Source organism: Chelonoidis abingdonii, chromosome 16 (genome assembly GCF_003597395.2).
Source record: "Chelonoidis abingdonii isolate Lonesome George chromosome 16, CheloAbing_2.0, whole genome shotgun sequence".
Lineage (NCBI taxonomy): Eukaryota > Metazoa > Chordata > Testudines > Testudinidae > Chelonoidis > Chelonoidis abingdonii.
Window position 1 is genome coordinate 17500375 of NC_133784.1, and position 13891 is coordinate 17514265.

General features: G+C 63.8%; 1 protein-coding gene and 1 long non-coding RNA gene across 3 annotated transcripts in view; one reads left to right on the top strand and one right to left on the bottom strand.

Annotated features, from left to right (window-relative positions):
• The window catches only part of LOC142047841 (uncharacterized), a 319231-nt gene that overhangs the window by 239136 nt on the left and 66204 nt on the right, over positions 1 to 13891 (top strand). The gene's annotated exons all lie outside the window — the stretch shown is intronic.
• Positions 36 to 13891, bottom strand: part of UBA7 (ubiquitin like modifier activating enzyme 7) — a 59701-nt gene continuing 45845 nt past the window's right edge. The window contains exons 19-25 of one of the 2 annotated variants that reach the window (XM_032792274.2): positions 11163 to 11352; positions 10231 to 10340; positions 9569 to 9661; positions 8951 to 9145; positions 1810 to 1911; positions 1179 to 1279; positions 36 to 383 (exon numbers count right to left, since the gene is read on the bottom strand). In XM_032792274.2, the coding sequence (XP_032648165.1) occupies positions 1810 to 1911; positions 8951 to 9145; positions 9569 to 9661; positions 10231 to 10340; positions 11163 to 11352 (690 nt within the window). In that variant the 3' untranslated portion in view covers positions 36 to 383; positions 1179 to 1279. The remainder of the gene's footprint in view (positions 384 to 1178; positions 1280 to 1809; positions 1912 to 8950; positions 9146 to 9568; positions 9662 to 10230; positions 10341 to 11162; positions 11353 to 13891) is intronic. The other variant, XM_032792275.1, reaches the window with a different exon arrangement.

The following is a 13891-nucleotide window of genomic DNA, read 5'->3' on the forward strand; positions in this document are numbered from 1 at the left end:
TATTGCCCAACCCCCCAGAATGAGCAGTCCTCTGGTCCTACTGACAGGGGCAGGAGTTTATTAGCTGTAGGAAGGGGCGGAGGCAGGCCTCACTCCTAGGGCGCCCATCTACATCCTGGGCTTTCCACTGCAAGGCTGGTGAGAAGGGGGCCAGCGTCCCACTGAATATCTCAGGGGCCCCTATAGCGTACAGCCGAACGCCCGCTGCCTGTCTGTGCCCAGGAAGGCACCCGGCAGCAGGCTTCACTCAGCCACAGGGCAGCCAAACATGCACGGGCGGTAAGACGTCGTCATCCTGTTGGTCCTCGCAGACCAGGTCCAGCACCAGGATCCGGGGGGGCGGCCAGGCTGCTCCAGGGGGGCCGCCCACCAGCTGCGTCAGTCTAGGGAAGGGGAAGGATGAATAAGCCATGGGACATCCAGCAGGAGCCAGGCCCAGTGTATGTGCCCAGAGGCTGTGCCAGTCAAAGCCCTGGCGACCATCAGTGGAGACCTGGCAGTGCCAGTGAGCAAAGTCCTGGCTGGGGAGGGGGCTGGGGTCCAACCACCCAAAGCCAGGTTTGAAGAGCCCCTCTGTGTGGGTGTCCAGCTGGCCTGCCCAGGGCAACAGCCCAACCTCTGAGTGACTCCCCATGCCAGGCCTGCGGGGGTCGGTCCCTGCCCCTTGCCAGGCTCCCCTAGCCCCACCCACCCTGTGCTGATCCTGGCCCCAGTCCTGCTCCTCACTGAGCCCGGGGCACTGGCAGGGGTCTTTGGCTGGAGGAGCTCCCGTGCCCAGGCCTGCCAGCAAGGGGCCAGGCAGGGGTCCTGATGCAGGAAGCAGGATGTTTACCCAGTGGTCAGACTGGCTGGGAGCCAGTGATGCAGCTGTCAGAGGAGCGGGGAGCTGGAGTCCTGGTGAGTGGGGGAGGAGCAGTAGGGGGGAGAGCTGGAGCCCTGGATGGGAGGAGGGGCAGGAGGGAGCTGGAGTCCTGGCGACTGGCAGGGGAGGGGCAGTGGGTTATGCAGGAGCTGGTAGCCGGGGAGCTGGTGCTGGTCCCCAGCACCTCACTGGGGATGGGGGCTCATGGGGTGATGCCCCCTGCTACAGGCCCATCAGTCCCCTGCAGAAGGAGGGCAGCCAGCCCAGGGCCAGAGGGGAGCCGACTGCCAGCCCAGATGCCCAGGACAATGCCTACCTGCGGGCGAGCTGTGCCTCACGTTTCTGCTTGGCCCAGAAGCTGGCATAGAGAATGGTCACCCCACACAGCACTATGCGCACTGGCAGGCCGTGCACCCCCTGTAAGGCAGGCGGGGCGACAGGAAGGGGGCAGGTCAGTGCCAGGCCCAGCACTGGGCACCTGCTTCCCATAGGATTTTGTAGAATAGGAAAAAAGGTGTAAGTGGGGGGTCTCCCCCCTACCCCCGGGTCTCTCCCAAGGCCCAGATGAGGCTGTTTCCCCAGCCATTGGGTAGCATCAGTGGCTCCCCCCAGCACAAGTCCCAGACTGGATGTGCCTGGACTAGGCCAGCATGCAGGGGGCTGTCTGGAGAAAGTGGGCCAGCTAAGACCTTCCCAAGCAGCCATGTCTGGCAGTGGCCACCCCAGAGAGACCTGGGTAAGGGGTAGGTGAGAGCTGCGGGGGAGGTGAGTGCCTGCCCAAGGTGGGGGCAGACTGCCCAAGGCCCAGCCACTCCCTTTAGGCAGTGGGGACAGGGCTCAGGTCCCAGAGGGAAAGGGGGGGTCAGCAGGATTGGGGGGGGACATAGGCCTGTTCCCACAGCCCCACCCAGCCCAGGCTCTGGTCGGGAGGAGGAGAGGAGGGTCACCTACAGCTGGTCCAGGAGCTCCTGCAGGGTCAGCTCCTCCCCGTGGGCGCCGATCCCGGGCACCTCGATCCGATGCCAGCAGCTCCATGTCTCCTGGCCATACTGATGGGGACACAACGGCAGGCAGATGTCAGCATGTGGTGGCACCCCGCTCCCCCACCTCTCTGTAGCCACCACAGGGCCAGGGAGCCAGATCTCCCCATCTTCTTTTCCACCCCTCCCCCTGAGCACCAGCTCTGTGCATGGCCATGTACACTGACACTGCCCCTCAACAATGACACACGGATCTCTCCCTGCTCTGCCCATTAATACTGGGCTGCGGGTCGTGAGAGGCATTGCCAGAGCTGACAGGAGCTCGGGGTTGGGCTAGCAGGGGCAGTGGGTCGGGAGTGAGAGGCATTGCCAGAGCTGTGGGGGAGCCTAAGGCTGGGCCAGCAGGGGCTGTGGGTCGGAGCTGAGGGGCACCAGCTGAGCCAGGGGGGATGGCCGGTCTCTTGCAATTCCTTCCTTTTCAGAATAATCAAAATCAGCCCAGAACGTGAATTAAAAAATCCACATCCTGACAGTGGGGCCCAGAGCCTCCCTGGCCAATCCAGCACCCAGCCCACTTCCCCAATGCCTGTCCCAGTCCTGGCCTCTGGCTGGTGAGGGCGAGTGCAAACAGGACCCTGCATCCGGGTGCAGCAGTGTTAGGGCATGGGGGCCATGCCCAGCCCTTCCACCCCCTTACATGGGGACAGGCAGGATGCAGAGGTCAGGGCAGGACATACAGCCTGGGGGTGGGAGTAGGGACACTGGAGGGGAGGCAGGGCACAGCCCAGCCCCAAGCAGACTTGAGCACAAGCTCTGCTCACCCCACAGGGAGCTGGAGCTCCTGGCTGGCCGGGCTGAGACAGGGGACAACCCCACTCCCCTGTGGGCTGTGCCCAGACATATAGCTCCCCTGTGAGCATTGCCAAGGTAGGGGACTGGCGGCTCCTGCTGCTGTCCGTGCCGGCAGTGCTGCCTGCGCCAGGGGGGTTTGGGCTACTGAGCTCTGGAGAGGATGGGCTGGGCAGCCCTGCACAAAGCCCCATTGAGGCAGTGCTCCCCCCGCACACATACAATCAGTCATTTCTTCTGCCAAGCCCTGAGGATCTCGGCCCTGCACAGTACCCAGACAGCTGGGGCTGGGGGCAGATTTGACTGCCAACAAGCCAGGTCGTTCTGGGCAGTCTGGATGTGGGGAGAGCACACATGGCACACAAGGCCATCAAAGGGGAGATATGTGAAGTGCCTGGCGGGGGCGTGGGCAGGAGTTCTCACTGGCTCGGCCCTGGCATGGCTCATCCCCCCAACCCAGGGCCAGCATCACCCCAGCTGGCCCCACCCTGGGCTGCAGAGATCTAGGGGGCAGCACGGTTGCCCCAGCCACTTCCTGCACCACAACCGGCCAGCCCATAGCACTTCCCCCAGCCTCACAGCTTCGCTCCCAGGCCTAGTGCCCACGCTGCTCAGCGCCAGCCCCAGGGCAAGCCAGGCCCCTACCCCTCCCCTGCTGGGCTCTCTGCTCAGCCTTCCAGCAGGGCCCCACTGTGCCAAGTCCCAGCATCCTGCTCCTGCCCACTCTGCTGCCCTTCAGACAGTGAGCTCATGGTAAGGAAACTGAGGCGCAGAGGCTGCAGGACCTGAGAAAACCCTTGCAGCAAGCCTGGCAGAGCTGAGCATGGCCCCTGGCTGGGCAGCTTGGGCTGGGGTGGGTGTGCTGGGAGCAGAATAGCCTGGCCATTTGCTGCAGCTGGCCCTGGCCATTTGCTCTTGCCAAATACTGCGGCAGCTCCATGGGGCAGTGGGACTCCACCTCTTCTCATCTGGGTGGGACAAGGCATTAGCACCTGGCCGCTCCCCACCCCCATCCCCTTCACCACCTGCAGCCTGAGAGCCTGGCAGAGTTAACACTGTGCCTGCCATGGCACAGCTCCTCCTCTGGCCTCCACTCGGAGCTGGGGGCCCTGCCTACGTGGCCACTGCCCCACATCCCCTCAGCCCAGCCTGGGAGATGCCAGCTGTGCCCCAGGAGCTCAGAGCACAGGCCTGGGCCCAGGACTCCTGGGTTCAAGTCCTGCCTGATGCCGCCCCGTTGAGTGAACCTGGAGCAGCCCATCCACTCCCAGCACTTCGGGTCTCCTCTGGGAAAGGGGCTGATGCTCCCACAGGGGCTGGCAGGAGACTGTTCTACTCTTGCCAGCCTGTGCCCCCTTCCTGCCCCCAAGGGCAGCAGAGCGCTGACCCGGACGTCTCCGCTCCTCCCCACATTGAGCCAGAGCTCAGCATGCTCAGGGCAGCCAGGCTGCGCAGAGCCTACGGAAGCCAGCCTCTGCCCCTGCTGCCCTTGGCCTGCTCTCCTGCCAGCCCCTGTGTGCTGGAGCCTTGGTCCCACTGGTCTCCCAGCCAGGGAAGGGCTCCCCCCAAGGTGTCCAGGCCTTAAGAGGGGCTCTGGACTGCCCTGGGCTGCAGCTTGGAGCGTTCAGCAGGGGGCGCTCTTCCCTGGCTGTCAGGGATTGGGCCAGCATGGGCGGGGTGCTGTACAGCAGGGTGTGGGGAAAGGGGTTCTCCCTGGCCCACAGGGCTGGCCTCCTTGCCCCTGTAGGGGGTGCTCTCCTTACCCATGCTGGGACCAGCCCACAACCCCACTGCACCCCAGGCCCAGGAGCTGCGGTATTCCTGCTGCCAGGGTCCTGGCCAGGCTGTGGGGTGCCCTGCTCCTTGCGGGGGTGGGGGAGGACTGTGGGGTGCACTGCCGGGGAGGGCTGCACGAAGGCAAGTGCAGGCTGGGAGCTGAGCTAGCTGCGTTAGTGGAAATACATTGAGAGACACACGCCTGGTGCCTCCTCTTCCCCGTCGCCCCAGCCAGCCTGGCTACCCTTCCCCCGCCCCCACAGGCAGCCTGGCTCCCGTCAGCGCTTCCTGTGCAGCAGGAAACTTGCCTCCTCCCCCTGACACATGGTCCCAATTTAGGGCCCTGCCTTCCCCTCCCCCCGCTCCCCGCCTGCTGCTCAAGCAGAGTGTCAGGCCTGCAGAGGGGAGCAGAGTGGGGGGTGCCCGTCCCAGATGGGGAAGAAGAATGTGGGGGGTGGCCATCACAGGCCGGTGGGGAGAAGAGCTGGGAGGGTGCCCGTCCCAGGCCAGTGAGGAGCCAGGCATTGGCACACAGCAGAGATGGGAGCAGTTGCTGGGTGGCGCTGGCAGGGGGAGAGCTAGAGATGGCCAGGGGCATCATGCTGAGCACGCAAACTTGGGATGGGATGGGATGGCCCCTGTCCCCCCCGGCTCCACAGACAGCCTCTCCCCACCGTGCCCCACAGACAGATGGCTCCTGCCCCCCACCCCATAGTAACAGGTCCTGTGCTCAGCCCTTGCTCTGCACACAGGCCCCTGCTGCCCCATTTGCTCCCCACACCTCTGCTGCATCCCCTGCTGCCCTACAGTTCTGCCTGCTCCCCCAACTGCCCCACAGCCCAAAAGCTCTGCCTGCTCTCCCCACTGCCCTACAGGCCCCCGCTGATCCCCTTGCTTTGCCTATCCCCCCACTGCCCCACAGCTCTGCCTGCTCCCCCTGCTGCCCTACAGCTCCCCACAGCTGTCTGCTTCACCCGCTGCCCCACAGCTCCATCTGCTCCACCCCCTGCCTTACAGCCTCCCACAGCTCTACAGCTATGCTTGCTCCCCCCCACTACCCTACAGCCCACCACTGCCCCACAGCTCAACCTGCTCCCCTCACTGCCTCACAGCTCTACCTGCTCCCTGCACTGCCCCACAGCCCCTCCACTGATCCCCTTAGCTCTTCCTGCCCCCCCGCCCTACAACCCCCCACAGCTCTGCCTGCTCCCTCCCACTGCCTCAGAGCCCCCCAGTGATCCACAGCTCTGCTTGCTCCCCACACTTCCCCACAGCCCCCATTGCTCTGCCTGTTCCACCTGATTCCCTACAGCCCCCACTGTCCCACAGCTCAGCCTGCTCCCCCCACTGAGCCACAGCCCTGCCTGCTCCCCGCACTGCCCCACAGCCCCTCCACTGATCCCCCACAGCCCTGCCTGCTCGCCCGACTGCCCCACAGCTCCTCCACTGAACCCCACAGCCCTGCCTGCTCCCCGCACTGCCCCACAGCCCCTCCACTGATCCCCCACAGCCCTGCCTGCTCGCCCGACTGCCCCACAGCTCCTCCACTGAACCCCACAGCCCTGCCTGCTCCCCGCACTGCCCCACAGCCCCTCCACTGATCCCCCACAGCCCTGCCTGCTCTCCGCCACAACTGCCCACAGCCACATCCCACTGATCCCACGCCTGGCCTGCTACCACGCATGCCCCAGCAGCCCCTCCACTGATCCCCCCAGCCCTGCCCTGCTCCCCGCACTCCCACAGCCCCAACAGCCCTCGCTGCTTCCCCTCTTGCCATACAGCCCCCTACTTCCCCAATATAATCTGCTCTCCCACTGCTCCTATAGACCCGCTGCCCACATAATCTGATGCTCCCCACTACCCACCACAAGCCCCCCACTGATCCCCAAAACCTCAGGCCTGCTCCCCCCTCTGCCCCCTATTAGCCCCTGCCCGCCCCCAACAGTTCTTGCGCCCCCTCCGCTGTCCTTTGCCCTAGAAACAAACCCTGGGCACTGATTCTTCCCACAAAGTTTTCTGCCCTGCCCCTCCCACCGCTACCCCACAAGCCCCCCCCCCCTTCCAAATTGTCCCAACAAGAGCTCTGAGATGCTCCCCCCTCCTGTCCTACAAAACCTCTGGCCCCCCCCTGATCCAGCCTGTTTTTCCCCCCGCTGCATACAGCCCCCAACTTGGTCCCAAAGCCTGCCCTCCCCCCCCGTCTGCCCTACAGCCCCCTGCCCATATCTCTTGCCTGTACCACTGCTTCCTATGGACTCCGCTGCCCCACATATCGTGAATGCTCCAACACTAGCCTAAAGCCCCCACTGAATCCTCACAACTCAGTGAAACTCTGCCACTACAAGCCCCTGCCGCCCCACAGCCTCTGCCTGCTTCCCCAACTATAATATGGCCCCCTACAGTTTCCTTGGCCATGACCAACCAGGTTTGCCCTACCTTCCTACTCGCCCCACTGCCCACCAGAGACCTCACTGACCTACACCCAGCTCCCTCACAGCTCTCTGCTCCACCATCCGCTGTAACAGCCCCCACTGTCCCCACAGCTCTGCCTGCTCCCCCTACTGCCCCCAGAAGCCTCCCAAACTAGTTACCCCACAGTTGAGTACAGCCCACCATATGCTGGCCCACTGCCAGACCATGATCCTGGAAAAACGCTCTCCCTGCTCCCCTCGCTGCCACTAATAGCCCCTAGCCAGCTACCCTGCTCCACCTACCCCAATAGCCCCTCACTTGCCCCAACTCTTCCTGCTCACTGAGACACAGCTTCCCATAGTCCCATATAGACCTGCAGTTACCACCCAAAAAGTTCTGCTTCCCAAATGCCCCATGAGACCCAAACTGTTTCCCACCACTCATCCCTGCCCTTCCCTCCAGCCTTCCCCACAAGAAAACCCCCAGTGGGCCCCCTCCACAACTCCACCCGCCTCCTCCCTGCGCACTACAGCCCCAACTAATGAGGACTGCCTGCGCCCCCAATGCCTCACAAGCTCGTACGCTCCCCCAAGTGCCTCAGTGGAGCGAGGTAGAAGAGGGCAGCTACTACCAAGCATGTCCAGGCGTCAGGGACTGGACCAGCTCCCCACACTGCGCGCACAGGAGTCTAAGGCCCCCCACGCATGCTGGGCCCCTGCGCCCAGGCAGAGGGCACAGCATAGGCCAGTCACTCATGTGCAATGGTCCCTGCAATGCCCACGGCTGTGGGCTCCCTCTTGCTCCACGCCCGAGCGGGCAGATGGGATCCCTACTACAAGCTGCACCCCATGCCAAGCCATGATTCCCTCCACCATCAACTGAGGATCGCCCGTCGGGTGCGGAATCGCGGAGCAAGCCAGCAGCCACCCCAGAGCAACAGCGGACAGGCGATGTATGTACAGGTGAGCCAGGACCCTGGGCGCAACCTTCCCGTGCCAACCTCCACCGGCCAACAGGCTTGGGGACCCCCATTTCCTGTCCACACTGTACTTCCAGGGTAACGGTCCGAGAGGGACCCGGGGGTTTGCGCAAAGAAATGTTTTTCCCCGCACCCTTAGGGCGAAAAACTTCCCACTTTGCCCGTCCCACCCCCCGCTGAGAAACCTTGTGGCATTCTCCCCCAACACCAAACACCCCCCTAAGGCACCCCACGAAGCTCCCCACCCCACCCGTCCTGAGGTTTTGCCCCCCGCGCAAGGCAGCAGCTCCCCCCCCTCCGCCCTGTGGCACCCACCTTCCCCCTGCGGCAGCTCCCCCCAGCCCGGGGAGCCATGCGGCAGCTCCCCGCCCCAGCTTACCTCTGCTCTGCCTTCTCCCTGAGCACGTTGTCACCGCTCCACTTCTCCCGCCTCCCAAGCTTGCGGCGCCAATCAACTGTTTGGCGCCACAAGCCTGGGAAGGAGAGAAGCAGAGCGGGGCGACGTGCTCAGGGGCGGGGGCGGAGGCAGAGCAGAGGTGAGCTGGGGCGGGGAGCAGTTCCCCTGCGTGCCGGCTCCCCCACTTTACTAGCTGCAGGCGGCCCTCCCCACACCCCATTGCCCCAGCTCCGTCCGTTTAAATGCCGATGACCGGCCGACACAGTCACCGACGAAGGACTCGAAATGCTGTCCCCCAAATGCTAGTGCCCTAGGCGACCGCCTAGGTCGCCTAATGGGTTGCACCGGCCCTGGGCACAGTCCCCATAGGGCCATGCTGGGGCATCGGGCCAGCCACAACTGCCAGGGGAGACTCTGTATGGGTCTCTGCAGCAGTGCCCCTTGTGCTGTACTGGGGCATAGGTGCCAGTCCAGACTGCTGGGGAGATTCCCGCCCTACTCCCTGCAGCACAGTGGCCCCTAGTGCTGCACTGGGGCATTGGGCCAGCTCTCACTGCCAGGGTGAGGGCAACAGAATCCGGCATCCCCGCACCCACTGACTTTGCTGCCCTTGAGGAGGGTCTATCCCCCCTCCCTGCTACTCAGCCCCTGCCCAGGTGCGGAGGTCAATGGCAAGGCCGGGCATGGAGTCTCACCTTGTAAGTGGCTAGAGGCGACAGGGGATGGAAGCGGGCGAGCAGCGGCTCTGCAAGCTGCAGGAAACTGTTGCAGTAGGAGCTGAGGTTCTGGTGACCCCACACCAGCTTGTAGAGCTCTAGGCATGCCAATCCGGCCACTGCCGCCGTCGTGGTGGCAATGGCAGGCACAATCCTGCCCGCCACCCGCTTGCTCTGCCAGGCAACAGGAAACTATGTCAGCAGTGGCTGTCAGGGGCTGGCGCAGGGCCCCAAACCTCACAGCTATCCTGGGGAGGCCTTCGCCCCACCTCCACCTCCGCCCCCATCCCTCATCTGTCCCCAGGGAGGCCCATAGCCCCAGCCCCGACCCCAGACTGTGTCTGTCCCCGGGGGGCCCGTTGTCCCACCCCCATCCCACATCTGTGCCCGGGGCGGTTGTTGTCTCACCCCTATCCCACATCTGTGCCTGAGGGGACCGTCGCCCCACTCCTGCCACACATCTGTGTCCCGGGGGCCCATTGCCCCGCGTCTGTACCTGGGAGGCGCATGGCCCCAGCCCCACCCTTCGTCTGTCCCTGGGGGTGCATGGCCCTGCCCCCACCCCATCTCTCTCCCTGGGGGGACTGTCCCCCGCACCGTGTGCCAGTCAGCAGGGGCAATGCCGTAGTTCGCAGCCCGCAGGTTCGACGCGGCCATGATGAAATCCACGTGGCCATTGCTGTCGTCGTCCTGCAAGGCCAGTGCGAGAGGAGCATGATAAGAACTGGGAGAGGTGGGAGGGCATGTGGGTGCCTAGCACGTCTCTGACATGAACCCCTGTTCTGAGTGACACGGACAGCCAGCTGCCTGGCAACTCCAGCCACTTCCCGACCCGTGGCCCCTGCCTGACCCCATGTGGCCATGCCAGCCCCTGCTCAACCCACATGGCTTCAATAGCCCCTTCCCAACTGCTGCTTGACCCCACGTGGCCACACCAGCCTCTGCCTGACCCTGCATGGCCACCCTGGCCCCTGCCCGACCCTGCATGGCTTCACTGGCTCCAGCACGACCTCATGTGGCAGTAATAGACAGTCCCTGCCCAGACAGCACCCACAGAGCAAAGGCCAGCCAGCTGGTGGGGCCGTGTGCTCCACCCTAGCCCCTCATGCTGCCTCTGGGCACGTTGGAATCTCCTGCAGCCCCAGCCCTTGGGCGATGCCAATCAGGCCAGCCATCCACCCCAGCCGTGGCTCATAACGCCACCACCTGCCCACAAGAACCTGGGAGAGAGTGACCCCAGCTGGCAAAGCCCCCACTACCTTCTCAAAGTGAATAGGCTCCATGAGGTGGGTGCTGCCATACCCCCCCTCCAGCAGTGCCTGTCTGCACTCTGCCAACTCCTGTCTCAGCGCTGCTAGCTGCTCCTCGTCTGCAGAGGACACAGAGAACAGTGGGGCTGCAGCTGGGGGTGGGTCCCCTGGGCCCATCTGTGGTACTCAGGAAACCCCCAAGCCAGCAGCAGGGTGGGGCAGCTCTGGCAGGGAGACTGGTGCTGAGCACTGTCCCAGGGTGAAGCCACAGACAACAATGTCCCCAGCAGGCACTGGCCCGAGCTGTTCTGGGATGGTGCCAGGAGCGCTGCCAGGCCAGCAGAGCAGGAGCAGGGCCTGCGAGGTGCCCACTAGGGAGTGGGGCCAGTACACACCTCGGAGGGGCCCAAGGGCAGCATGGGACCTGCAGCCGAGCCTCAGGCAAGGAATGGGCCAGGCTCAAGCCCTGCCTGTGCCAAGGCCCTCTGAGCCCCAGCGAGGGCAGTGTTGAAGTCAGGGTACCCCTTTCTCTGGGGAGCCAGGAAGGGACAGGATTCCCCTGGCCCAGGTGGGGGGCACCCACCCGCCCTGGGCAGCAGGTACGAATGGAGATGCAGGCTGATGGGCAGGGGCTGCCCAAGGCGGCACCTGCGAGGGAAATGTCAACCCCAGAAGGGCCCAAGCCAGGTCAGTGAGCCTGCAGGTGTCTGCAGAGGGCGATGGGCTGCTCTGCGCTGGGCCCTGGGGTGCCTGGCCACCAACTCCCATAGGACAGAGCAGAGCCCGTCACCCCCGCGTCAAGCAGAGCTTCCTGCCCGCCAGCACCAAGCAAAGCCCCTCCCACCCGACTGGCACCAGGTTGAGCTCCCTGCCCCAGCCGGCGCCTACTTCCCTCCCCCACTGCACAGCCCCTGGCACCGCGGCCCAAGCATGGCCCTTACCGACCCCGGCGGGCACTTCCTCCATTTCCTCCTCCGTGACAGGGATCCGCACCCCCACCTCCAGCTGGAAGGGAGGCACGGCCATGGCCCGCAGTGTCTCCCTGGCAGCTGCCCGGTCCCGGGGCACCTGCAGCCTGTGCGTCTGGGCAAACAGTCTGGCAGCTGCCATGATATACTCCATGTGAGTGCTCTGTGAATACAGCCTGGCTCAGCGCAGGGGAGGGGGCAGTCCCTGCTCCGCCTGTCCCACCCCTCCCTGTCCGACCCCTCCCCCTACTCTCCCTCCTCCACCCCTCCATCTCCCACCTCTCCTGCCCACCTGTACCTTGCACTGTCAACCGCCCACGTCCAAAATGATTGTCCAGTGTCCTTGCCCATCCATACCCTGAACCATCACCCACCCATGTCCAATGCCCTTGCCCATCTGCCGACCTATGCTCTGTATCGTCACCCGCCCCACCCACCATTGCCCTGCACCATCATTCACCCGCCAACCTGAACCCTGCACCGTCACCCGCCCATACCTGGCGCCATTGCCCTGTGACATCATCCAATCACCCGTCTGTCCCTGCACCCACCCGCTTCTACCCTGCACTGTAACCTGCACACGCCCGGAATCCTCACCCACGTGCCCACCCTGTACCTTGCAACATCACCCGACCATGCCCAGCACCCTTGCCCACCTGCCTGTGTGTACTCTGCACCCAGGTCCAGCACCATCATACAGTCATCCGTCTGTACCCTGCCCCACCCACCATCGCCCTGTTCCATCATCCACACACCTACTTGTACCCTGCACCATCCCACACCTGGTGCCCTTGCTCACCATTGCCCTGTGCCATCATCCACACACCCGTCTGTACTGTGTATGCGCCTGCCTGTACCCTGCACCATCACCCATGCCCAGCACCATCATGAACTCGCCTGCCTGTACCTTGCTCCATCACTTGTCCCACCCACCATCACCCTGTGCCATCATCCACCCGCCCTCCTGTACCCTGCACAGTCACTCGCCCACACCCAGCGCCCTTGCCAACCTGACTGCCGGTACCTTGCACCATCACCCGCACACACCCAGCACACTCGCCCACCTATCGCCTGTACCCTTTACTGTCACCTGTGCCCACCCACACCAGCACCCATGCCCACCGACCCGTACCACCACCTGTGCCCACTTGCCCATCACCCACCTGCCCGTACCCTGCACTGTCACGCACCCATGCCCAATGCCCTTGCCCCCCACCACTACCTGTCGCTGTTGTCTGCCCACCCGCCTTTACTCTGCACTGTCATGCATGCCCACCCGCCCACACCCGGCACCATCACCCACCCACCCCTACCCTGCACTATCACCTGCTCAGTGCCCATGCCCACCCACCTGCCTGTGCCCTGCACTGTCACCTGTGCCCAGCACCATCACCCTGTGCCATCATCCACACTCCTGCCTGTACCCTGCACCATCACCTGCCTATACCTGGCACCATTGCCCTGGCCATCATCCAGCCGCCCATACCCTGCACCATGATAGAGTAGGGAGTATTAACCTGGTTATGTTGCATGGGTGTTTTACAAGTTTACTTCTGCTAACATGGGATATGCTCCATTTCCCTGGGGTACTGCACCAATACTAGATGGTGATGGGAAATAAGGGTCTGACTTTCCTGAGGGATGATACTTGAGGGTCAGTGGCTGCCCTTCGTAACCTGAGCCCAGAATGGGGTTGGGGCCAGGTGACACCTTCTGCCAGGGAAACTGGACAGAGACTGGAGGAGGAGCTGGGGGTGTGGCTGGGTGAGACTGCTGGAGGGAGGTTCAGTTTGGAGCTGGCTGGGGAGATGGGGGAAGCCAAGAACCTGGGTCTGGGCTCCCCATCTCCCAGGATGGACCTGACTGAGGGGTCCTGTTTTCTGTACCTGCAAGCTCTGTTTTAGACTGTGATCCTGTCATCTAATCAACCTTCTGTTTTACTGGCTGGCTGAGAGTCACAGTGAATTGCAGGAAGTGGGAGGTGTGGGGCCCTAACTCCACCACACTTCATGACACCATCACACACCCACGCCTGGTGCCCTTGTCCACCCATCTGCACTCTGCACTGTCACATGTGCCCGGCACCATCGCCCTGCGTCATCATACACCCACCTGCCTGTACCCTGCACCATCACCCACCCCACCCACCATCACCCTGCACCATCATCCACCTACCTGCCTATACCCTGCACCATCACCCACGCACACACTGCACCCATCTCCCACCCACTGCCTGTACCCTGTACTGTCCCATGCCCAGCGCCCTCACCCACCCCCATACCCTTTACCATCATCCGTGCCCACCCACCTACCAAAGCCCAGTGCCCTCGCCCACCCACCCATACCCTGAACTGTCACTCGCTCACGTCCAGCACCATCGCCCACCCACCATCGCCCTGCACCATCATCCACCCACCCACCTATATCCTGCACCATCATCCACATCCAACCGCCCATGCCTGGTGCCCTCGCCCATTCCTGGTGCCATCACCCGATCACATGCACTCACCTGCCCCCAGGCTCCCCAGTCCCTGCCCCAAGCACAGATCCTGCCCCTCACAGTCTCACCCCCAACATGAGCCCTGCCCCTAGTATGGGTCCCACCCCATGGGCCTTGGTCACCATAACCTGAATTCTAACATAGGCACCACCCCAACAGGGGCCATGCCTCATCAACTAGCCCCAGCACAGAGCTCCCCACA